The following is a 25,274-nucleotide window of genomic DNA, read 5'->3' on the forward strand; positions in this document are numbered from 1 at the left end:
TGACAGAAGTGACAATGCTGTCTTATTTCAGAAACGAGGTGGGGGGGGTGGGGCATTGTGATGTTCTAAATCAGGAAATTGGATGTGGAAGATGTTTTGCTGGACCCATCAAGGCTGCAGAAAAAACTGGAAGTCATAAAGTTCAAAGGACAGCTAAAAGGAAAGTCCAGTGTCATCCGAGGGAATGAAGCAGCAGACCAGGCCACGAAGGCAGTTAAGTGAGACTGAGACTGTGCTGATCAGTTGGGGGGGGGGTTATCTGAATGACCTCAGGCCTGTAGCTCTCACGTCCCTGGTAAGTAAAGCTATAGAGAGGATTGTTGAACAGTACATCCCCACAGCTACCAACGCTCAGATGGACCTCCTCAGTAACCAACTCACTCAGTGGATTCTTGACTTCCTAACCGACAGGCACAGAGTTTAAGTCAATGACAACCTCTCCAATCTCCGACACACCTTGACTGGCTACCCTCAAGGTTGCGTGCTCTCACCTCTGCTCTTCATCCTCTACACCGATGACTGCAGATCCACCCAGCCTCAGTGTCACCTAGTGAAGTACGCTGACGACACAGTTCTCCTGTCCCTGCTTTCAGGCCCCTCACAGCATCATGGACACAGCTTTACAGCAATTTGTGAAGTGGTGTGACAGCGCATGCCTTGAGCTGAATGTTAGCAAAACCAAAGAGATGGTGGTGACTTTTTCTAACTGGCAGAAAGAGCTGGCTGCTTGCATCCATCACCTCAATTCATGGAAAGCCAGTGGAGAACAAATATGTGGGTGCTACTTTTGATAACCCACTGAAATTCTCTTGTAACCCAGATGAGATCATCAGAAAAGGTTTTCAGTGGCAATACCTCTACTCCTTTTTATTGAGAGCATTTCCACATTTTCCTGTTGGACAAGTTAGAGGGCTTCCTAAACATTTAGACAGTGTACTCTGCATTTGGACATATCTCCAGAAGTGGTTACTTGGTAGTTTGTATTTATCTCCAATCGTGTTGAAACTCAAGAATTGCTTTTATTATCATCAAATAAATCTGAAACATAAAGTATCTCCGCTTCCTTCCATAGTGTCGAATTAACCATTTTATCTCCAATTAAGATTTGAATATTATTCCATAAAGGTGCTTGAGGAGATTTAGAAAAATCCCAACGTCCAGCTCTATGTACTTTATTCCATAATAATTTAGTATTAGTAATAATCGGATGATCAGTCCCTTGCAGTTTTGAAAAAAATAGTTCTGACCAGGGGCCTAACCCATCATAACCTTCAGACTCTATCTGGAGCCAACCTGGTTTACTGATTACATCACAGCTGGGTAACCATGTCTTTGAACTCACCCACTTGGTTTTGGATTAACTAGATTTTTGAACTGACTAGGTTTTGAACTATGTCTTTAACTACCTAGTTTTTTTAACTAACTAGGTTTTAACCAGGTTTTGAAATAACTAACTAGGTTTAACTAACCAACCCATTAGGTTTTGAACAAATTAGGTTCTAAACTAAAAAAAAAAATTATTAACTAGGTTTAGAACTAACTCACTTGGTTCTGGACAAACTAGGTTTTGAATTATTATTTAACATAAATATTGTATTTATATTGATGTTATTATTTATTATATATGTTTATGTTTACACTGTTTACATTTACACTGTATGTTTTACACCTATCCTGCTTAATGTGCTTTCAACGGTCCCTTGGAGACTAATAAAGTTTTTTAAATTGAATTTGAATTGAATTTCAGACGTGTTCATGAAAAGAAATTCAGGGAAAAAACATTAAGGAGTACCAAAATCCCCTACTTTCAAATACCGATTCATGTTTATACACTAATTGTTTCTATCCCATTGTTTAAGTATCTTCAGGTGGCTACGAGGTCAGCAGGGTTAGGAGAGTCATTATATATCTCAGGCCTTCTAGATAATTAACCTTTGATAATTATATAATAAACAAGAAGGGCGGCACGGTGGCGCAGTGGGTAGCGCTGTCGCCGCACAGCGAGGCAGGTCCGGGTTGGAGTCCCGCTCTGTGTGGAGTTTGCATGCTCTTCCCATGTCAGCGTGAATTCTCTCCGGGTTCCCTGGCTCCACCTCTAAAAACATGTACTTCAGTTTAATTGGCCATTCCAAATTGACTGTAGGAGTGAGTGAGTGTGTGTGTGCGCATGTTTATCTGTCCTTTTGTGGTGAGCGGCATCGCGTCCGGAGTTTGCCCTGCCTCACTCCCCAGTACAGCTGGGATAGGCTCCAGCTCCCAATGACCCACGCAAGTGGACGAAGTGGTCAGGAAAATGAATAATAAATAAAAGTCAAAATATGAACGGTCAAATTGAAAGCTAAATGGAGACATAGAGCTGCGTCTTTCTGTTCCAGGTACTTATGCCAAGGACTCATTGTTGTCTGAAACTCGGTAGAGCAAGGAAGTGAGCACTGTGAGTTATATTCTTTGACTTCTCTTGCATTTTCAACACCATCCAGTCAACTCTTCTGGATGAGAAGTTGACTTCTATGCAAATTAACCATCCTCTAGAGTCCTGGATTGTTGATTACCTCACCTCTAGACACTATTATGTGCCAACACTGGGGCCCCAAAGGGGCTTGTTCGCTCTCCTTTCCTTTTAAAATCTTTACACCCCAGATTTTAACAAGTGTCACCGTGGACAGTGAGTACCACCTGCTGTACAGTACATTGAATTGGTTCATTCAGTAGTAGGATGACCCTCCCTAAATGCACTACTGAATGGCATGATCTTTCCTACCTGTTGCCATTAGACTGTACATAAGACTGTATTGTCTTATATTTCTAGAGCAGTGCAACGGTAAAAAACATAATATCCTCCTTCGGGATCAATAAGGTAATCTGATTTGATCAAGTGATTTCTGTTTGGTAACATGTCACTTCATGTTTAGTGCATTTTTGACTTCTACGGGGAAATCACATGACTTTTACACTTTGGAATGTTAAGACGTCAAAGAAATTAAAGAAAAACCAAGACTTGATTTTAGTTTTGTAGATGTTTCACGGTGTCATGAAAAAAAATTAGCATTCACACTTTAACTAAGGACAGAAAAAGTTGGTTTTAATTAAATACACAATAAAACATTTGTTATGCTTGATTAAGGAGTGCCTGAGCCATAACATGAACAGGCCCCATCTTCCCCAAGTCCCAAGGAGCCACCAGACGAATAGTTGGACTATATAATGAAAATCAGGGTTTTATTTACAATAGCTAAATATATATGAAATAATATGTTGAATTAATTTCAGGTTGGACTACTGCCAAAATAACAAAACAAACGACTCTATCTGCAACATAATAGTAGTTAACCTAACAGAAATCAAATGACAGGATCTGACCTTCCTAATTAAATTAACAGCCGAAAAGAATCAAATAAATTTGTGTCCGACCCTCCTGCACAGACGAGACTAAACAGTTCACACAAAATAGCATGTGGCTCGTTGGTAGATAGAGAGGATGAGGATCCACTGCCTGCTGCCCTGCTGCCCCCGAATGAATACCATCTTGGATCCTGTACCCGGTGAGGCCTTGGTACAGCCAATCAGGAGAGGGAACAGGTGCGCCCCCCCCCAATCACCGTCAGGCAATGGCACAGGCTAACCTGCATACCACAAAGCTAGTCGTCACACATTAAAATTCCTAAAACATTTAAATGCCTATAATAATTCCAGACTTGGCCACATCTAACATGAATTGATGAGAAGATCACTGACAAAGTGAGATGAGATTTAACATACAGGTAAAACAGAAGGCGTCCTTGTATCTGTTATAACTTTGGAGTCTGTTGATTTGTTTGGTCAGCTGACTGCGACAGGACGTTTTTCTGCAGGAAGTCAGACAAATGTGGAGCAACAGCTTCAGCATTGGTAAGATGAATGTGATGATTTCCTGGTACCATCATCACCTTGTTCTGAAAAACACATTTAGACACGTGGAAGGGAGTTAATGTAGCAGTAGGCAACTTAATATTTTACTGTCACGCTGCTATTGCAATAGTAAGTACATGATACTGACAATCTGTGAAGAAATTAGACTTCGGTAAGTCCACCTAGTGCTCCTGCTACCATTTGCAAAAATCCAGTGCCTGAATTTAAACCACCAATCAGAGCCAGACAATCTATTAGACTGTCAATCACTCTTATCTCCGTGTGGGAGTTCCCACTCTTCCCGTGCGTGCAGAAAAGGGCAGGTCACACTAACCTGTGTGTCATATTTTTGAAATCACTCTGATCTTACAGCCTTTCTTTATGCCCACCTAAACATTCCACACAACACTGCAGCTCTAGATGAGAGTTGGCAGAAGGGGTGGGCATACACCAAGGAAGAGTAAAATCAATTTAGGAGCTAGTGCATAGCTTTGAACATAGATCAAAATTATGCACTAGATTTGATCTATGGTCAAAGCTAGTACATAGCTGTGACCTACCCTGAAAGGTCAAAGCTATACACTTGTCAGGTACTACTTTCAGTGTACCCTGACCTACCCTTTGCGGGATGTTGCAGTCTCTGACTGCTTTGGTTCTCGTTCAGCGTGAGAGCTACTTCTAAATTTTGGAACATGTTTTTGTTTTTCTACTTGTGTCTCTGTTCTTGTCAATGTTAATTTATTCAAATAAATTTTAAAAAGAATCCTTGATGGCAGTCGTTTTGATGGTGCACCGGTCTTGTCATTGAATTAAGTTGTAGTTTAATTCAAAGGAACTATTGGTTAGGGTTGGTCTGCAGGCTAGTCGATATGAGTTACACGGCTTTTACCTTGTCATGAGTTACTACAGAATTCATTTCTTATCACCAGCAGACTTCAGTGTCCATCACTGAAGATGTATAAAGAATGCGCAACCTGTCATCAGCAGCGTGTGACCACTTTCCAAGATGCAAATCAGTGCTGAGAGAGCAAACTATGAATATTACCATGTCTCTAAGACTTGTACTGCAATACTACTAGCTACTATGATACAGGGCACAAATACAAAAACATCCAACTCAATGGTTATAAATAAGGATACTAATGAAGTAATGGCTATGTAACATCCATCCATCCCTCCCTCCCTCGTAGATGAAGCAATTACAACCACCTCGCCTGCAGCCGCTTATCAGCCTTGTAGGTCACAGGTCTGCTGAAGCCTACCTCAGCTTGCTATGTGTGAAAGGTGGAGTACTCTCAAGTTAAGACACCAACTCATCGCGTCGCCACACAAGTCATCAATTCACCTAAGGTAAATGTTTTTGGAGGTGGGAGGAAGCCGCGGAACCCGGAGAGAACCCACGTAGACGCAAACTCATACAAAAATGTAATTTAACCAGGAACATTCTTACTGTGAGGCAACAGCGTTAACAACCGTGCGACGGTGCTGCACCTTAAGACAACCAGATAACAACAATAACAACAACACACAGATAACTCACATTTCTGTCCAAATAGGCCTGGAGAAGTGCTGATTTGAATTTTTCGTATTTTGGATATAATTTCACAAAGCCATCTTCAGCACTGGAAAGAAAAACACAGTATGTATGTGTATATTATATAACAAGTTCAAATGTACTAATATTGTGCTGTGTATATTACAGCTACTAAGAGTTGTGAGGTGGAGTATTCCCTTACAGAACTACAAGGACAGAGGCTTCTATTTTCGATAGTGCGATCAGACTTTGCTCCAAAGTGATGCGCACCACGTTTGTCTGAAACAAAAATATATCATTCCACAAATACTTTGTATATCCCGCATGGAATGTTTTCCAGGTAGTAAAAAAGCAAAGCAAAGCGAACATTTGGTTTGCTTCAGCAATGTCTTACCAGATTAATACGAAAGTCTCGTGAGAAAACAACTCCTGAAAGAAGAAAATACATTTTTATTTTCAGTAAAAATAAAAACATTATGCAAGGAGTGCATTCATTTTTTTCCTGCAAGGCACACACACGACAAGAAAAATAAAAATACAGTCGCACCTCCTTCAACTTGAGACAGACCTCGCTCTAACAGGGTCTGTGCAGATTGCTCAGACAGAGATGGGTTTGCAGTCATCAGCCTGAAATGAATGAAAGACTTTTTCACAATGCAGGTTTTTGCAAACAATGTTTCTAGATGTGTGGATGCTCAGAACACTTAAAGCACCATAAATTAGAAGGAATAACACCTCTCTACTGATTTTTCATAGGTGTAAACTTTTGGCTTCTCTCTGCCTTGTTTGTCAAACTGAAGCATCTCTTCAAAGCCACGCTTCATTATTCCTGGATGTTCATTCTGCAAGAAAATAGAAATACTGATGAAAATTACTCAACAGTATCGCTGTGTTCAGCACAGTTCTTTGTGAAACACGTAGGAGTAAAAGCCATGTTAAAGTCATCTCTTGTGTTGCCTGTCAAATTTTACAGCCTTTTAGAGTGAGTAATTGTAGATGTAAAAACTATTGAAGTACCCCATCAGCTGGCACAAATCCATAACAGTCAAGCAGTACAAGAGAATCCACCATCTCAGGATAGAGTGAGCTGAACTGTTGAAAGTACAACGGAGATAATATTAGCACAAAGTAAAAGCACTGCAACTATTCTGTGGAGTCAGCAAATGTGTGGTGAGAAAATAGACCGTCACTCACCAACATACCGATGTTGCCTCCTAGAATAACATTAAAAATGAAGACAGTGTTTCGGTGACAAAAATTCAAAATAGCTCCATTACTGTTGTAGAGTTGCACTCACCCATACTGTGTCCAATGATAGAGAATTTGTTCCACTGCAAGGCTGTGGGAATTAATTTCATGGATCATCAACCAGGTTCAGTAACTCATTACAGATATGGAGACAAAATCACTACTGTGGTTTAACTGAAATACAGACACACTGGTGATGTAGTTCAAATATATCATTTATCCGAGTTCCCTTTCTATGTGGATGTATTATATATTTTAATTACAATGGAGGCGAAACTACATCAGTTGAACTAAACTGACATCAAATTAAAGTTTTACTGACTGTCATGAAGACAGGTTTTCTTCAGATATGTGACAGGAAAAACTTTCAAAAGCTGTTAGTAAAAAAACAACCACCCAGTCCCAACTCAAATCGTGTCCCTATGGAGACACAAACATTTATGTTTGGAATCAGAGGTGATAAAAGATGTTCTACAACTCTGTCAACTCACACACCATCAATGACTCTGCGTACATCCATTACATACAAGGGAAAGGAATACAAAACTCCAGGAGGGCGATGTGATGACCGACCATGACCGGGCAGGTCCACCGCCACGTATCTACACTCTGAGAGGAGGAAAGGAGAAGGATGCACCTTAACAAGCCACATCATTTCATGAAGGAAGCTATTACCGAGGCATATGTAAGTCAGCGAGTGTGGGGTAATATTAATGATCAGCATTAGCACAACAGTCGACAAAATCAACATGGACAACATACAGTACATACATATTTTTTTCCCCAAATCCATTCAAGATGTCGGAATTTTATGACAGGTTTACACAAGGTGAGGGCAGGTCCCCCTTGAGATTTCATAAATCAGTCAGGAAATTGAAAACTGGGGGGGTGTCCCTTATGTTTACAGGGCAGCAGCTACAGTCATCATTATTCATACAATCAATGATTATTAATTGGGGCGGCAGTAGTTCACTCCACTAAGTCTTGGGCTGGCACGTGAGCTGGCAGTAGAGAGGTGCTAGTTCACATCCCAAGCACTGTCGAGCTGCCCTTGTGCAAGGCACTGTCCCTTCATAAGTTGCTCATTGGGGGGCCCCATGAGGGGCCATCATTTGCATGTCCTACAGGCCCCGTGTGTGTGTGTGTGTCATAGATTATATACCTGTGTATAAGAGTGTAACAAGTGTGTAACAAGAGTGGAAAAATAATTTCCACTACGGGGGACTAATAAAAGGATCTTTAGTCTTTTAAATAACCTGGAGTTAGTTTTGCAACTACTGGGGAAAACTTATTTGTACACTCTGCCTTTTCCAAACACCTGTGTGAGTTCAGCGAATCATCATCTCAGCCTCCCGACTAATAAGAACACTGATGTGAGCAGTCTTAAGATTCCTATGAACTATCCAGTTGATGACATTGACAGTTACCTTTTGGGAGAAGGGGAATGAGATTGTTGAATGTACCGCAGTTATCCGCCCATCCGTGCAGGCAGAGCACAGGATAGCCGTGATCAGGACCCCAGACTTTACCGCTGATGGCTCCCCATGGAACTGGTATAGACAGCTCTGAAACTGGGCACAACACACACCGGCTTAGAAATACTAGTGAAAGCCTTGTGACACTGACAACATCATGGAGATGTTGATTTAGTCGAGGAGGCTCCGGCGCAGGAAGCCTGACAAACATGATGTGTTGGTGTTTTCAGACCTTTCATTCATGAAAAGCAGCTCCAACAGTCAACATCAAACACTTTCACTGATTGATATTTTTTGATTTTACTTTGACATTTTAAAGTGAAACAACATAATTTATTAAGAACTCTGAGTCCAGATTAATATGAGAAGTCTTAATCTGGACTACAACATCACTAGTTACAATAGACCTCTTCATGTTGGGTTTTAATGGGTCTTCTAATGTATATAATGCATGTATGTTTGTCAGATGGGTGTCATTGTCAACTTTATTGTCAAATGTACCACATATGCACGACACACAGCACAGATGAAGTTACAGTCCTGTCAGACCCACAGGAGATATAAAACACAGGAGAACCGCTCTAGCGGGAGAGATCCTATCCCGGGGCAGGCATACGCGACAGTGGCTGCTGTTTGCTAACCGATACCTGTTTGCTTCATGGTGCTGACGTGCAGGTGCCGGACGCCACTCAAAACTCTGATCATCTCCAAATCTTTAAAAATAAAATAAAATAAAATAAAAACTATTTATAGTCAGCAAAGACGAAACTTAAAAACTACCTCGATCCCAAATAGTTGCACCTAGTTTTCATGCCCCGCAAGAAGTTGTCTTTCGTCTTCCGGGTGTTTCACACCACGTGAGGAGAACTCCAGTTTCTATTTGATAAACGGAGTCAAGAGATTCCCTTGTAGACCAATGAGAGCGAAGAAGAGGAGGGGCATATCGATAATGCTTGTCTCAGGCACCGTTCAGACTGCAGGCATATCTGATTTTTACGGATGACTGTTCACACTGTCTTTAGGAAGTGTTCAAATAAGTTCTGGCTCTCATGGGACTGAGAGTAGGGACATTGAATGTTGGAACTATGACAGGAAAAGGTAGAGTTGGTTGACATGATGCAGAGGAGGAAGGTAGACATACTGTGTGTCCAGGAGACCAGGTGGAAAGATAGCAAGGCTAGAAGTTTAGGAGCAGAGTTCAAGCAGATAGGAAGAGAAATGGAGTAGGAGTTATCTTGAAGGAGGAGTTTGTTAGGAATGTCCTGCAGGTAAAAAGAGTGTCAGATAGAGTGATGAGTCTGAAGGTAGAAATAGGTGTGTTCAGTGTTGTTATTGGGTATGCTCCACAGGTAGGATGTGAGCTGGAGGAGAAGGAGAAATTCTGGTTGGACTTTAATGAAGTGATGCAGAGCATACCTAGAAGTGAGAGAGTTGTCATTGGTGCAGACTTCAATGGACATGTTGGTGCAGGAAACAGAGGTGATGAGTAGGTTATGGGCAGGTTTGGTATCCAGGAGAGGAACGCAGAAGGACAGATAGTAGTTGACTTTACAAAAAGGATGGAAATGGCTGTAGTGAATACTTTCTTCCAGAAGAGGCAGGAACATAGGGTGACCTATAAGAGTGGAGGTAGGAGCACACAGGTAGACTACAAAGTAGTGACTGCAAAGTGACTGCAAAGTAGTGGTAGACGAGATTGTAGCCAAACAGCACAGGATGGTGGTGTGTAGGATGAGTCTGGTGGTGAGGAAGATGAAGAAGGCAGAGCAGAGGACGAAATGGTGGAAGCTGAAAAAGGAAGAGTGTTCTATGACTTTTAGGGAGGAGTTAAGACAGGCTCTGGGTGGTCAGGAGGTGCTTCTAGATGACTGGACAACTACAGCTCATGTGATCAGGGAGACAGGTAGGAGAGTACTTGGTGTGTCATCTGGAAGGAAAGTAGATAAGGAGCCTTGGTGGTGGAATGAGGAGGTACAGGAGTGTATACAGAGAAAGAGGTTAGCTCCCAGTCACTGCCGAGGCTCCCCTGAGCAAGGCGCTGTCCCCCCTACAAACTGCTCAATGGGGTGCACCACAAAATTGCTGCCCGTCACTCTGCATCCCCCTAAACTAATTGCATGCCAACAGCCCCCTAGTGTGTGTGTTCGTTTCAGGGGACTGTTCACAATATATACTGTATGTACATGTGTCTTACATCTTTCTATATATGGTGTGAGTGTAAAGATAATTTCTCTGTGGGGGATTAATAAAGTAGGTTTAAGTTTTACATTAAGTTTATGTTGTCATGGTGACAACAAAAAAATCAGACTTCCATTCTACATGCAGGGAATGGGCCCCCTAAATATCTGGCCCTAGAGCCGCCCTTGGTCAAATAGTTGGGATTCATACAAGAAAAATCAACTTAGCGATACCTGACAACTTTTCCTGAGTACAGTATCTTTGTACTTTGTTACCTTCTGCTGTGTTTTAAAAGTGGTTTAAAAGTGAATTAAGAAAATGGCCACAGTTGCACCTGATCTATCATGTAAGTATTGCGTTTAACACTTTTATAGTGGCGGCAGTGGCTCAGCGGTGGAGAAGACGTCTTCCAATCAGACATTGGCGGTTTGATTCCCGCTCCCGCCGGACATCTGACATCTTTGGAGTGTGACTTGACTGTGGGAGGTGTCAGCTCACCTCCCGGCCACTGCCGAGGTGTCCTTGAGCAAGACACCGTCCCCCCTACAAGTTGCTCAATTGGGGTGCTAGAAGTGGCTGCCCTTCACTCTGCCTCCCCATCTACTGTTGTGTTGTTTTGACTAACTGCATGCTTGCAGGACCCTTGTGTGCTGTTTTTCTGGGGCCTGCACAAAATATATATCCTGTATCAAACACTAGTCATGTATAGAGTAAAAAAAAAAGAGTAATTTCCCCGTTAAGGGGATTAATAAAGTTGATCTTCTTCTAGTGCTTCCTTTGTCCAACAATGGTGCAAATTATTATAACAGAATTATCAACTTATAAGGACACTCAGCAGCTGACTTCCCTAACACCAACCCTACAACAGGAAGCATAAAGTATATTACTTTCTTCAAAAACATTTTCAAAACATCAGACAATAAATTCTCTTTTAGTTTCAGTTGATCAATCCACTCATAGAACACATTTCCCTATAGAAAGCAGTTTCCTGCTTTATATACTGTATATATTTATATTGTAACTGTACTGTAAATAGAAATCTATGGACTCGTCATGTCAGAGCCCTGTTTTCTCCTCTCCGTTTGGCTTTGATAGTCACAACAGACATTGTTTCAGCAAAGGTTTTTTTAATAATAGAAAAATGACAAAAAGACCAGATTTTACAATGAATATGAAAGTATGAAAACATTAGAGCTAGAGTTAATTTATTTAACTCAACTTAACTTCTCTATTAACTTTATTGTATCCTGGTCTATGCTCCATATATCCTAAACCCCTCAATGGATGGGTGACAACTTAACCTCCTTATCATTAGAGAAATAGTTACTCTGTCCAATTTATGCATCGCAGGAAGTCATGACAGCATGACAAAAGCCAGCATTTACATTCTTATTTACACCTTGCATGTCAATGAAACAGTTTCTTACATGGCATTCATTTGTAGCATAAGAATCCATCAGTGACCAGGCCTGCAGACCTGCAATTAAAATATACAATTACTGCAGGAAGAGGACAGAAACTGCAGCCAACAATACAAACATTCAACATAAAAGATCAGTGGAAATAACATCAATGTGTTTGAAGTCGTAACATGAAGTAAGTGAGAAAATAGTTACAGATGTTAATCAAAGCTTGGCTGGTCGATGTCCGGAGGAACAGTACAGTGAGTCAGGTTGGATAGGTGGAGAGCTGTCACCATGGGAACAAGTCCAGCTGACACCTTAAGGATAGTCAGCAGCCTCTGTGTTGCATTGGTCACACCAGTCGGTGACTGCAGGGGAAGGTCAGTACAGAAAGCTTTTAAGGATCCACATTGTTATCATCCATCCTGACTGTAGCAGATAGTGCGCTAACACTAATTTGGGAATCACTATGGTACTGCTAATGAAGGAGAGCACACATTTAAAGCTATTCAGTGACAGCCCCCTCCTCTTTCTCTCATCCATATTTAAGGCTTATTTGGAGGAGATAGTAAATTAATGATGAGGGGTCGCATTGCTCAGTAAATATTCATCTCATAATTAATATAACTTTAATTTGTATTCTATACAACAAGAATCACAACAATTTTATTTTATAGACAGTGGATTGATAATTCTTTCTCTGAAGGCATACACTTTATTAAATTCTACACGTACATGTATAGATCTAATAAAAAAGATTTACAGGAATCAAAGCATTTAATATTTCTAAACTACCATATACACATTGGGAATATTTCTTAATTACTTATCTATTTAACTTATTATTAAAGATGCAAACAGTTACAGATAATACAAAGCAGAGTGCAGTATCTACAATTTTTGGGATCTAATGATAAATGGTCACCACTTTTAAGCAATTAAAGTAAGGAGGATAAGCAAGTAACACTATTCTACATATAATCCATATTGGCTGGGCAGTCACAAGATTTTTAAGTCATGACATTTCATTGTTAGAATGCAAGAAGTTACTGTAGTTTTCATCTGTGGAGCATTGTTGTCACCAAGAGTGCAGCCCAAAAACTAACCCCTACATTATACACATGAACAAACAGATTCCCCATGATCTCTGCAGAGATTAATTATATTTAAGATTATGCAAAAATCGTCTTAGAACTTTTGCATTAAGTTCAAACAAACTTTAAGTTAGAAACAAGAACTCATACAAACCTGATCCTCTGCAAACAGCAGGGGGCAGTGCAGCGATGCAGCAAGCTTTCTAACAGCGTCCAGGCGCTCTGAGGGGACTGAAGCATTACGAGCTGTAAGAGGCAGACGCACAAGAGGACAGTCAGCGAGTGACCCATAAAAATGAATGAAGTAAAGATTGGACATTTTCAAACATAGTCTGGAGTGAGGAGGTATATAAGTCATACAAAATGGCCTGTGTTTGACTGTATATCCTCATTGCTCCTTTATGTGATTTGAAGCAGCTTGAACTTTGACCTCCTGACATACCATTGGTGACCATGAAGCAGACTTTTCCAAGGAAATATCCTGGGTCCAGATATTTGACAGAAGCTTCCACTGACTGTAAACTTTGACAAAACAAATATAGCACATGCCACAGAATTAAACAAGTTAAACAAAAAAAAAATCAATATTCATAATGTGTTTTGGGAGTTTTAGTAACCTGTAAGAAAATAACTCATTCTTTCCTGAATTACGCAAACAAGGCCTTGATCTCAATATCAGTGCACAATAAGGTGAAACAGTTTCACAAGTGAGTCAAGTGGATTTCTTTTTAGTGAACGAAAAACGGCCCATGCTGGTCTAGGGATGATATTAGTACAGTAATATAAGTATTAGTCATTCAGGCCCTTTCAGACACACTACAATACAATACAGATATTTTACCTGCATTCTGTCAGTTAGTAAAGGCAAACACGTGGAGAGAAATAGGAATATACAATGTATGGAAACATTACCTGAGCTCTGACGTGAGGTGGATGATAAACACCACCAGGTCTATCCTCGGTCGACTCTCGTCATTCTCCGTTGGCAGAGGAAGACTCTTAGCTAATCTCCTGACGGTACATAATAAACATGATAGTTGTCAGGTTTAATAAGGTCAATATCATTTTGGTTCAATAACTGTTCTTGGGATAATTCCATATCAGTTACATCATATGAAGTTTAATTGTAACGATCACTGCCGATATCACATTTTAAATTAATTATTAAGCTGTATTATGGGGTCAGTTGTCAATTTTGTGACCTCCAAGGAAGTTTGGCAGCTTTAAATATGACTTGATATGAACAAGATTTTAAAAAATAGTAAATGTAATGACTCTGATATCAAGTGAACACGGCTTCAAAGTTCTGAGCTCGGAAATATTGTGTTTATCTTGCAGTAGATCTAAACAAAATAAAAGCAATAAATTGTATTTTCTGATCACAAATCAATCTTTTGTCAATCTATCTATCTAAAACAAGTCCATCTCTGACACTAGAAAAGCCTATATTGCTTCAAGTAGTGTACTTGACTGTGCAGAACACCTAACATCAGCAGTACTCACACGTTCACAGTGAAGGCTGATTCCTCCACCAGAGACTCGGCCAAATTCTGCTGAAGCTGCTCCTCACTCTCCACCAGCTGGAGGGGGAAAGACAGCATGAGTCAGCAGAAGTCCTGGCCTCTCTTCTCACTAGAACACACTGTCAATGGTACAGCTGTAGTTCTGCAAGTTTTTATAAACTATAAGATTATATTTGATAAAAGCAGTTGCTCTTTTTTTTTTTAATTTACACCATCTTATCGGGGCATTGGTCTGTACATATTTTCATTATTTGATCCTTAAGTTATAATAAACATGAACCCAAAGCCCCTCTTGATGTGTTTGTTTCCAACTACTGTATTGTATATCTTGGAACGAACTAACTTTACCGGTGTTTTAAACGTGCAATGCAAAGAATAACGTTAAATCTTCATGTCAGAAAGTACATTTCTAGAACAATAATTCAAACTAGCTCCAGATGTTTGAACTATTTCTGGCGACTAAGCTAGTTTAGCGTTACTTGTTTACATGTTAAATTAGCTCTACCCAAACCGACCCGGCGGCTTTTCAGTTGTAGACATGAATGAAACACAAACTCACCAAGATGTTCGCCGTATTTAAAGCAGGAAGTTTACTGAATGGCTTCAACAATGACATCCTGACAACAAAATTACAGTAGTCGCTGTTTCCCCTCCTAAACCGATGCATCCAGTCTTCTGTATTACATGTCATTCCGTGCTATTCCTGTTTACTGGACTCGCGCTTCTTTTCTGAAAAAGCGTCTGACGTCATGACGCCCTCCCTCGGTCAGACGTAGATGACGTAATGACGTTTTACAAGCGTACACAGCTCTTTACCGCCACCTATAGATTGGTTTTTACTCTTCATGTAGTCTAAAACCTGTATCGCAGGAGCAAAACCGGACTCCGTGACGCCTCCGTACGACTTCTTGGCACACTTCGTAAATTCTTTCGGGGTAGTGTATCGATCCATCAGTCATAGCAATCATGACATTTTTTCACCCCCATAAAGAGTCAGACTGGAGAAAAGACATCTGGACCATTAGTGCAGGGACCATGATGCTGGCCTGACGCAGGTAGTTTAGGACTTTGTGTGTCCACTTATCTGAAGCTCATCCTGTGGGTTTGGTTGAACAAGTCCAGCCAGCTGTGTGGGTCCTCCATCCCAGGAGGACATCTGGAGGTTGCACCAGTGCACAAGGAGAACTTAAATGAATGCTGAGGGGACTCCAACCAATTGTTGGAACTCATGTTTTTTTCCCCCACTTAATAACTTTAAAACACTTGCTGTATGTTTAATCATTAAAATGCTGGAGTATTTCATAATGAATTCATCCACGATTAAAGATACTGGAAAAAACATACTTTTCCCTGTAAATGAGGAAACAAATATATGGGGTTTAAGACAATGACGACGACACAAGCAAACGCAAAAACAAAGGGCGCCCATTGAAGTGTCACTGGAACAACAGAAATGGAAACAAGTCTTGTTTGCTGTTGTGCAACAGTCAACATTTTACAGTCACAATTATAATAAAAATTTTGTATTCCTGGAAAACTGGATGCACAGTTAAATTAAAGGAACATATTTGGAAAAATATTGGATTTGAGTGGAAGCAGAACATTTTATTTACTGTAATTAACAGTGGCACTGCAAAGTAGATTCCCCCAGAACATCAGGGCTGCATCACAGCAAACAGGACAGAAGTCCCCCGGCTTTTTGGGTGTCAGTATTTAAATATGCACATTATCTGTATGCATTCACAAATCAGGAACTATTAAAGATATATGGATTTCTTTCAGGGGGACAAGTGCTTTTGTTTTCAAAGTACCATCTCCTCACTGCATCTTGAATGATGGGGAGGCTCAGAGAGAGATCTTTTAGGTTTTGTTAATGAGCTTCTACTTGAAGGCAGCCAAAAAAAAACACAAACATCAGAAAAGCCTTCCATCATTCACGGTTCATTAGAAACAATGCTGTAACAGCTTTGTTACATTAATGACTCCAAGCCACATATAAATGAATCCACAGCGAATTAAGCTATTTGTAATGGAACAGAAAAAAAAATAACATAACATTTAAAGTCCAATTATTGATAAAAAAAAGTAACATTTTCATGTGAGTAAAATAAAAAAAACAGACTTTTCAATAAAGCTTCTGTCTCTTCAATCACTCATTCCTCGTCACCGTCAAAATAAAAATCAGATGTGAACCACTAACTGTACATAAGATTGACATCATGGCATAAAAAAAAGACTGTACTGCTTCTGGGTGAAACCGTCTTTCAAATTCAGTCTTTGATTTGAGTGTTTCCACTGCTGAAATTGTCTTGTCCCCATTAAGTTCCACCGTTCACCCTGGTTAATGTACATGTCCCACTTTTAGCATAAAGACACAATGCTGAAAATACTTGCACCAAAACACTTATCTTGCCGATCCTTTTACTAAACATAACCAAATCAAGGAATTTGGGCGTGTTCCCGTCTATTCAGATCTCCCCAGATTCTCGCTCCTCGGAGCTGGAGCGTCGGTCACGCTCATACGAGAGGGATCTCTCTCGATCCCTGCCCCGAGCTCTGTCCATGGAGGGTGACCTCACCCCGTCCAAGTCTCTGTACTCGGCCTTGTCGTCACGCAATTCCTCAGCACATTTTTCCTGGGATAGAGGGCAATCTCTCTCACGGGTGCGAGATGACCTTTCTCTGGAGGACCTGAGGGGGAAAAAATGATGAAGTTAAAAGATTTGATGTGCTGGAGTTCTGATATGTCAAATCTCTCATTAGTGTGGCAGCAGTAGCTCAGTCCACTAGGTCTTAGGCTGGGGACTGGAGGGTGGCCGGTTCGAGGCCCATGTGAACCAAACATTTCGGAATGTGAACTGGTAGTGTAGCGGTGCCAGTTCACCTCTCCACCACTGCTGTGGTGCCCTTCCCTTTACAAGTTGCTCATTTGGACACACCAACAATAAGTTGCCTCCCCGCCCTACCTCTTATCATTTGCATGTGTGCAGACCCCTTGCTTGTGTACCACACACATATTATATATATTATATATATACATATAAACACACACATAGACTTTCTTTTGCGGTGAAAGAGGACATGAAGATGGAGGCAACTGATTCGCTGTGGCAACCCATGAAGGGAAAAGCCCAGAGGAAAAGAAGAAGATACACACACGGGTTAGGCTCACATTCATAGTAGCAGATAATAGCAAAAGGGAGGCAGTATAAAATCAGACCAGATGAAAGCAAAGTTTCATGTAACTGTCAGTAACAGATTAGGGCCACACCTCTTCCTTTTGTGACGGTGGGAGTGAGAGCGTGAGCGATGCCTTTCCTTGTGTCGATGTCTCCTCTCTCTCTCACGATCCCTCTCGGCACCTTCGTCTTTGGAACGAGAGGAGTGGTGGCGTCTGGAACGATGGGAGGATGAACTGCCACCATCCCTTTATAAACAATCAGACATATTTTAGTGGATCGCACAGTGATACGACACAGATTCTCACATTATATCTTTAATGCAGTGGAAGATGATGGCCTATAAACTAGTCAGGCATTACAGTATTTTCCGCAATATAAACCGACATTGAAATAGGCCATTCTTAGAAGGTGCACCTTATAATCAGATGCACCTCATAATCCAGTGCGCCTTATATATGAAAAAGGTTTAAAATAGGCCATTTATTGAAGGTGCGCCTTATAGCCCAGTGCGCCTTATAGTGCGGAAAATACTGTAAATAATGTTTGTTTGAACTTCTTGAAGACTAATTCCGAGCTTTTTGATAACACACACACACCTGTATCGGTCTCCACTTCTTGACCTTGACCTAAGACAGAAACATAAATGAACATGGTTTGGTAATCATCCTGATCATTTTGTTTTCTCTCCTCCAGTGCCAGACCACTGCTCACCTCTTGCGCTCCCTTTCCCTGTCTCGTTCTCTCTCCCACTCTCGCTCTCTTTCACGTTCTCGTTCTCGCTCCCGTTCCACCTCCCACTGTCGCTCTCTTTCTTCTTCTTTTTCACGTTCCTCTCGTCTTCTCATTCGCATTCTTTCTTGTTTTTCTATAACTGCTTTCTTTAATTATTAACATGAAAACAAAAAATGTGAGAGGCAAATTGAGCAACAACTGAGAGAAGGGTTAGTGTTAGGTTCGTTGCTTCTGTGCATGCTAGTTCTAGCGCACTGCTTACCCTGAGCTTTTCAAGCTTCTCACGAATTTCAATGAAGCCAAGATGCAGTTTGCCCCCAAAATGGTCAGCAAGACGACGATCATTGTCATGAAGACCCAAGTAGGCAGAACACACCTCACACACCCGAAGTTTCTGCTGTTGAAAGCTGGAGGCTGGCATAGAGTTTCTGTATACATCCTGTAAAAATAAATGTCATGAGACTTTCAGGCTTTAGCAAATGAAAAATATAAAATACAACATTAAAAACACAAGATTTAAATTTCATCAAGGATACATGGTAGTACCCTTGTTTCAGTTTAAAGTCTGTATGGATGTACATGTGTCAAACTCGTTCTTGATTCATAATACACCAGCAATGGTCTCTGGAGGTAGTGGTAACATGGAGTCAACATCTGCCCCACATGATTTTTGTTAGTTTTTTTTTTTTAACTATTTTTAGTCAGTTTTAAGTCTTAAAATGTAAAAAAATAAGGCACCAAAGAAATTTTACCAGACCGCCATACTATGCATCTTCAGACAGTAACTATTTTAGGTATAATTGCTGACCTATAAAAAATAATTATTTTATAGAAACCAAAACAACAAAAAGCAGACTAGAAATGAAGTTCTCACCTCTGCTTCTTTCTTCAGGGCCCGCGACTTCTCCACCATTTCCAAAAGCTGCTGTGCTTCATCCACGTTGCCCTCACCACCGAGCTGTTCAGCCCGGGCCAGCATCTTCCCAATTTCTTCATTCAGCTCATGGACACGTTCGGCCTTCATGGCAAAGCAAAAGGACACACACAGAAAATTAAGTTCAAGCCATTAAGAATGTTACTATGCAGTTACAGTATTTTCCGCACCATAAGGCTAGTTTAAATTTTCTGAGTCTTTTACAGTTCCAAAATCTGTAAAAAATACTGTTGTGCAATTTTAGTCAGCGCTCCACTACATCGACTGTGGGACAATTTCCTGCCGACCTAGGGATGTAATACATCACTATGTATGCTGGCAGCGTACATAGTGACGAATAGCTGGCTGTAGTGACAGATGGCGAACACACCTTTACTAAGACTGGGACGCAGCGCCGGGCGAGTTATACCACAATGTATGTGAATTAATTTTGTATGCCTGGGCTAAAGTATCTGCTTTGACTGTTGTCTGAGCTTTCAAAAAACCGGCATCACTGCTGAACAGCCACCCGGAGACAGACTCCAACAACGACAAGAGGGAACCCCGCAGTGACATTGGCATTGAGGCAGTGACGTCAAAGTCAGTTTTACATCCAAACAGAGTGACGTATTTACCATTAAATTAACAGCCTGACATTAAAAGCTTGTTAAAACTGGACCATGTAATTAATTAAAAACGTACATCGGAGCCTCTGACATTGGTTAAATTAAATCTTGTTTCAATCAGGAGTCCAATCTGAAGTGAGGCTCAGCTGCTCGCTGCTGCACTTTGCGAATAATTTTTAAACAGTTTTTAATGTCAGGCTGTTAATTCAATAGTAAATACTCATAAAACTGACTTCAATGTCCCTGCCTCATCGCTGTGAACCTCACCGCACATCACTGGAACGTAGTACGTTTGGTGGTTGAAATTTCCCAGCTGTTCAATTCAAATACAGAAGATGGGGACTTTTGATGGATTTGAGAATAAAAGATTAATCAAAAATAATGTGAGTGCATTTTAAATATGTGGTAGAATGAAGTTCAAGCAGACCAACTGTTCCATTACCTTGTTTTAGCATGCACCCGATATTACAGTGCGCCTAATGTATGGCTTAAGTACAGAAGTAGACGTCGTAATAGAGACTGCGCCTTATAATTTGGTGTGCTTTATGGTTCGTGACATACAGTACGTGATATCCAGAAAGGGAGAGTTTGCATTTTCCCGCAACATAAATTATTCCCTGCAATTCAATGAAAATAGTTGAGTTTCTCACCTTTGCAGACACTTCAGCACTGATTTCATCCTGTGTCTCAGCGAGTCTCTTTTTGGCTAGCTCAGTCCTGCGATCACAGTCAGCAATGAAAGACTGGAGATGCTCCGCAGCCTGCAACAAAGCACATGAGATAAATGGGTTTTTGTGTGTGTAAAATACACTCCAATACCAAGGAAACAAATATTTACTGTGGTGAATTCAACTAAATGAATCTTTAAATATGATATGCAAGCATTTTTTTATGTTCAATTAAGTTTTGCATGAAATAATATCTTCAGAAAATACTTCAATTCTTTGTAAAGCAATTAATTAAAATTTATTGCTCATATGCCTGGAATCTACTCATGTGTGCCCATAAGGCCAATCAACTAAGCTTGTGTCATCCATGAGTGCATATTCATTCACCCATTAACCTTAAAATGTTAACACCACCACTTAGAAAACACATTGATATTTTTGGAAATGGGAGTAGCACACTTCCCGTTTCACTGCCACCTTATCGTGGTGGGGAAGGTTGAGTGACTGAATAACCCTAAGAGCTACTGTATATTGTTGGGGGTTCTATGCTCCTGGTAAGGTCTGCAGTGGCAAACACATCCTGGGTGATGGGCCAGGTTCAAAGTCCCTATAATTATGACAATATCACAGACAGTGACGATGCCCTGTATGATGAAAATGAGGCCTGATGCCCAGGGTTGGGGCTTGCATGCCAGCACCTGGTGGCCAGATTTGTGCCCAATCTCTCAAATAAAAGAATCAATTTAGGACAGGATGGATGCCCCTGGGTGATAAGAAAATGCCAAGATGCTAGAACCCATGCTGTGTGTTGTTATAAGTATGGGTGAAAGACTGAAATGATGATTTGGTACTGATATTGTACTAGATCCACCAAGTATAGCAGTAGTGTCAAATCAGTGAGATTTAAAATACTTGTCAGTGATGTGCATAGGGTTAGGGTTAGCAAACTTCTACAACATACAGCGAGTTATCAAAAATACAATGTCATAGCTCTGCAAAATGAATTTATACTGAAGACACTATGACCCACCCGATTATGCCAGGTGGGTTGGCATAATGATGCTTTTATCACATAACCTCACTCTGTCAGAGCTTTAAGTACATGAGAAGAGTGGGATCAGGCCATGGTGATACCGAAGCAAAACTTCAAGTAAAAATTAAAATGTAAATATAAAAACAAAAAGAAAATAGATTCATACCATGATCTGAACACCGCTCAAAAATAAATCACCACTTCCTCAGCTTTGCATAGACATGCATTAAAATGCATTTGAAAGGGTTTGAGCTTTCTTGCTTACAACACAGGAAAAGAGAGGAGAAATAACCAAATGGAAATGGTCATAACCTCTTCTTACCCCCACTGGCAGAAGAAAATACTTGAACCTCCACTGTGATGGTTGTGACAAACCACACAAATGGGTTGCTTATTTTATGAAGTAGTTTAACAGGAATATGCACTTTGAGGTGTTTGATTACCAAAACCTGTCCTCAAGCTATGGTAACACATCCTCTCCTGAACACAAAGATAAAGGTTTATGACACATTATAATACCACAAATGTTTTTCAGCTCTAGTAGACAGTAATGGTCACATTAAGCCAATGAACGCCCGAGGGCTAAATAGCAGCTAGTTCACTTTAACAGACCAGTATGTATGGATCTATACATGATGCAATGTTTAAGTGTGTGCTTGTGTGTTCCACTCACATCAAGTTCAAAAAAGTACTCCTGCTCCTTTGAGGCAATTTCGTAGTCTGCTCTAAGGGCCAAGTCATGGACTTTCACACACTCTCCCAGGTCCATTCTCTGCAGAAATCAGAAACACATCAGAGAACTGTTATTGTGTATCATTTCTCTCAACTAAAGACTGACAATGATCCCCATAAGTAAAAGTGTTGGCATTTTAAACAACATCACCGTAAGTACTGTTGATGTGATAGATATCCCTTCATTCACAGTGGCAGAGGGAAGAGTTTTTCTGAACTACAATCAATTTTGTCTTTTATGTACAGAAAAGTCCTAAAGAATTAACATAAAATTACATTTTCATGTCATTTTAATAAATGTTACTTTAATAAACTGGAAACTTCTTTTGAAATCTAAGGGTTTTTATTTTATTTTAGGAATTTAATTGCTGGAATTGTAACCCTTTTAATACATAGCCTCACATTTTAAGGACAGCAATCTATCACATAAAAAACCTACATTGATTTGATTACGGGGAAAATCTGGATACAATGCAGGGTCCAGATTTACATCTTAGTGATTCCATGTATTAACTGACATCTTTTTACTTATTACTATCCTTTTTGCGTTAAATACGAGAAGGTCTTTTTGTAGTTGTGCATGTATAGCTGAATTCATAATTTATAGTTTGACACACTTCTCACACGACATAATGTGTACACCCAAAAAAGTGAGCTGTTACTGAAAATTCAGAGTGCTGGAATAGAACCAATGTCATTTATAATAACTATCCTGATGATTTGTGACTACAGGCTTTATATTACACCGGATTTATCTGTGTATGGGTGTGTGTATGAACATCTTACTTACAGTTCCAGACAGAATGTCATGAGGACATGAATCCAGGAGGTGGCTTTTGCAGACTCGCTCATCTGTGAATTTGATTCTTTGCCTCATGGTATCTCCTTAAAAAAGGAAATCAGAACAGTAGTCATAATTCTTCATTGTCACTACTCTTACATCATCAAACTCTTGAGTGAAAAATGGCAGGACACACGTCAGTCTTGCGATATCACATCTGCAACCATAACAGTAACAACAAAAACCAATGCAGTCAGAGACTGCAACATCCCGCGACACCCCTGATTTCAAAATGTTACCCTAACCAACCTACATAGGTCAAATATCACAGCTAGTGCTCTCACCTACTGGCATTGATCAAAGCACTAGTTTTGATCTATGATCTTACTGACACTGGCCTTCTCCCTCATCTTTCTATCTTATGTGGTTCCTGAGTGTACAAAAGTTGAAATTTAACCTTGACCAATTTTTCTCAAGGTTAAGGTCAGCATCTCATTTTCATCCCCTTTGCTGCCCGAGTAATGTGCTTTTTCTTTCATCCCTCTATCAGCAACAGTTGCGAAGATATTTGGTGGACCAACTAACGAACAAACGAACTTACGAACACACGAACACTAACAATTACAACACCTCACCGCTTCGAAGCGGGATATATTGTAATTAAGTTAGCTGCTCGGATCAAATTCTGATAACACTGCAATTCCTGGTAACAACAGATTTAGCCATGAAGGAAAAAGGAGAAAAAAAAACTCATTATCTGGGTCTGAGTGGAACGATAAATGCATTTCTAATGATTTTCTTGCAGCTCCACTCGTCACGTAAACCCAAACTCAAACAGGTAGCTAGCCGGTTGGACATCCTCATGTTAGCTCGCTCGTGTTTGCAAAGCATGACTGTGTGGCTAATGCTAACGAAAACACCCAAGTCATTTCGCCTGTGATGAGAGACACCAGCCTCACACACACACACACACACACACACACACACACACACACACACAATAAGCGTTGCTCACCGTCTCTCCCGGTCCCCATGAGCTGGTCCAGCATTGCTCGCATCTGTGCCTGGGCCGACATGTTTCCAAGTGTTCAGCGAACAGCCGTTGTGTGAGTCACTCCTGCCAGCGAGTCTCCACGCATGCAGCTTCCCTCACTGCAGGCCTCGCCGACTCTCCCTCCAACACGGAGAACTTTTCCCACAAGGAGGAAAAACTCCAGTCCTGCTATGGCAGCAACGTTGTAATATGTGTCGTTACAGCAACTTACAGGATATTAAATTACTTTAGCGGCAGATATATGTGACTGATAAGCGACTGGTGAATTAAGACCGGTTTAGCGAGTGCTGGGTCTGTTTGAAAACTGCTCCGTTTCCCCTCGTCGTATCGTGTGGAGTTGCGGGCGGTGACTGACTACAGCCGGACGTTCGGTTAGCTCACTCGGTTTGTGTCGAACTAAGTTCCTAGTTCTTCAGTAACATATATTCTAGCCGCATTTCTAGCTGACTAACTATAAAAGTTGACAAGTTTATTCAACGTCCATTCTTCCGTCCTTCCACTTCCCCTTCGTGCGCGTCAACGCGAGGTGACGGTGCGTACAGGAAGTGATTAGTTCCGCACGCTCGTCGCGCAAAGAATTCTGGTCGCGCCACCTTTCAAGTTTTGAATTACAACGTCAGCCGTATGGAGAATGAACTGGCTCAAGTATTGTGGTCAATAAAGTCAATACAGCATGTACAAGTAATGTAAGTCCGGAAAAAAAAAATACGCAAAACGTTAAACATCTTAAAATTACTTAATTTAATTTGAACTTTAATTGACAAATTTAGATAGACAGACAGATTGATATACTTTATTTATCCCAAACTGGGAAATTTAAATGTTACAGTAGCATTTAAATATGAGAACAGACAGAAACAGGGAAAATATACATTGAAGAAAATTGAGACAATAGGGAAAGGGAATAGTTATGATATTATTAAAAAATATTAACAATATTAACAATAATAATGATAGTGCCCAAGCATGGCAGGCATTAAATTATAAATAAGTGTGGCACTCTGTGGCCATACACAAGACCTAATGAAAGCCATATCTAAAACGTCAGACTGGTGGAACTCTATCTGATATTTTAGAGCTGTTGTTTTGAGCGATGACTTGTGGCAGGATTGACTTCCTGTACCTGACCTTTCGACAGCGGAGCAGCAGCAGTCTATTGGAGGAGCTCCGCTGTCTGTCCAGTGTGTGGTGGAGAGGGTGATCCGGGTTA

At 40.6% G+C, this 25,274-nt stretch overlaps 3 protein-coding genes across 6 annotated transcripts; all 3 read right to left on the reverse strand.

Moving 5' to 3' along the window:
* Nucleotides 1-3,068: 3,068 nt before the first annotated feature.
* serhl (serine hydrolase like) lies at nucleotides 3,069-9,008 on the reverse strand. Of its 3 annotated transcripts, none has more exons than XM_068321593.1 (13): nucleotides 8,947-9,008; nucleotides 8,793-8,858; nucleotides 8,098-8,241; nucleotides 7,166-7,279; nucleotides 6,720-6,761; nucleotides 6,617-6,636; nucleotides 6,440-6,514; nucleotides 6,158-6,264; nucleotides 5,970-6,049; nucleotides 5,817-5,851; nucleotides 5,625-5,701; nucleotides 5,429-5,510; nucleotides 3,069-3,932 (listed from the first exon to the last, which is right to left on the reverse strand). In XM_068321593.1, the coding sequence occupies exons 2-13, from the start codon at nucleotides 8,848-8,850 to the stop codon at nucleotides 3,789-3,791; spliced, it is 978 nt and encodes a 325-aa protein (XP_068177694.1). In that variant the 5' UTR covers nucleotides 8,851-8,858; nucleotides 8,947-9,008; the 3' UTR covers nucleotides 3,069-3,788. The 3 variants fall into 3 exon arrangements, with proteins under 3 accessions (XP_068177694.1, XP_068177695.1, XP_068177693.1); XM_068321594.1 differs by having other exon boundaries at nucleotides 3,069-3,623; nucleotides 3,760-3,932; nucleotides 8,793-8,980; XM_068321592.1 differs by having other exon boundaries at nucleotides 8,793-8,980.
* A 2,479-nt stretch (nucleotides 9,009-11,487) lies between these two features.
* Nucleotides 11,488-16,126, reverse strand: pane1 (proliferation associated nuclear element). Of its 2 annotated transcripts, none has more exons than XM_068322423.1 (7): nucleotides 14,903-16,126; nucleotides 14,324-14,400; nucleotides 13,733-13,831; nucleotides 13,263-13,342; nucleotides 12,975-13,066; nucleotides 11,940-12,094; nucleotides 11,488-11,792 (listed from the first exon to the last, which is right to left on the reverse strand). In XM_068322423.1, exons 1-6 carry the CDS (start codon nucleotides 15,032-15,034, stop codon nucleotides 11,945-11,947), a joined length of 630 nt encoding a protein of 209 aa, XP_068178524.1. In that variant the 5' UTR covers nucleotides 15,035-16,126; the 3' UTR covers nucleotides 11,488-11,792; nucleotides 11,940-11,944. The 2 variants fall into 2 exon arrangements, with proteins under 2 accessions (XP_068178524.1, XP_068178523.1); XM_068322422.1 differs by having other exon boundaries at nucleotides 11,491-11,800.
* A 227-nt stretch (nucleotides 16,127-16,353) lies between these two features.
* Nucleotides 16,354-24,610, reverse strand: zgc:158803 (LUC7 domain-containing protein). The gene is made up of 10 exons (XM_068322421.1): nucleotides 24,026-24,610; nucleotides 23,020-23,114; nucleotides 22,171-22,269; nucleotides 20,447-20,557; nucleotides 19,132-19,275; nucleotides 18,520-18,696; nucleotides 18,237-18,403; nucleotides 18,122-18,151; nucleotides 17,615-17,770; nucleotides 16,354-17,034 (listed from the first exon to the last, which is right to left on the reverse strand). Exons 1-10 carry the CDS (start codon nucleotides 24,084-24,086, stop codon nucleotides 16,812-16,814), a joined length of 1,263 nt encoding a protein of 420 aa, XP_068178522.1. The 5' UTR covers nucleotides 24,087-24,610; the 3' UTR covers nucleotides 16,354-16,811.
* Between the last annotated feature and the right edge of the window lie 664 nt (nucleotides 24,611-25,274).

Source organism: Antennarius striatus, chromosome 8 (assembly GCF_040054535.1).
Source record: "Antennarius striatus isolate MH-2024 chromosome 8, ASM4005453v1, whole genome shotgun sequence".
In the NCBI taxonomy this organism is placed as follows: Eukaryota; Metazoa; Chordata; class Actinopteri; order Lophiiformes; family Antennariidae; genus Antennarius; species Antennarius striatus.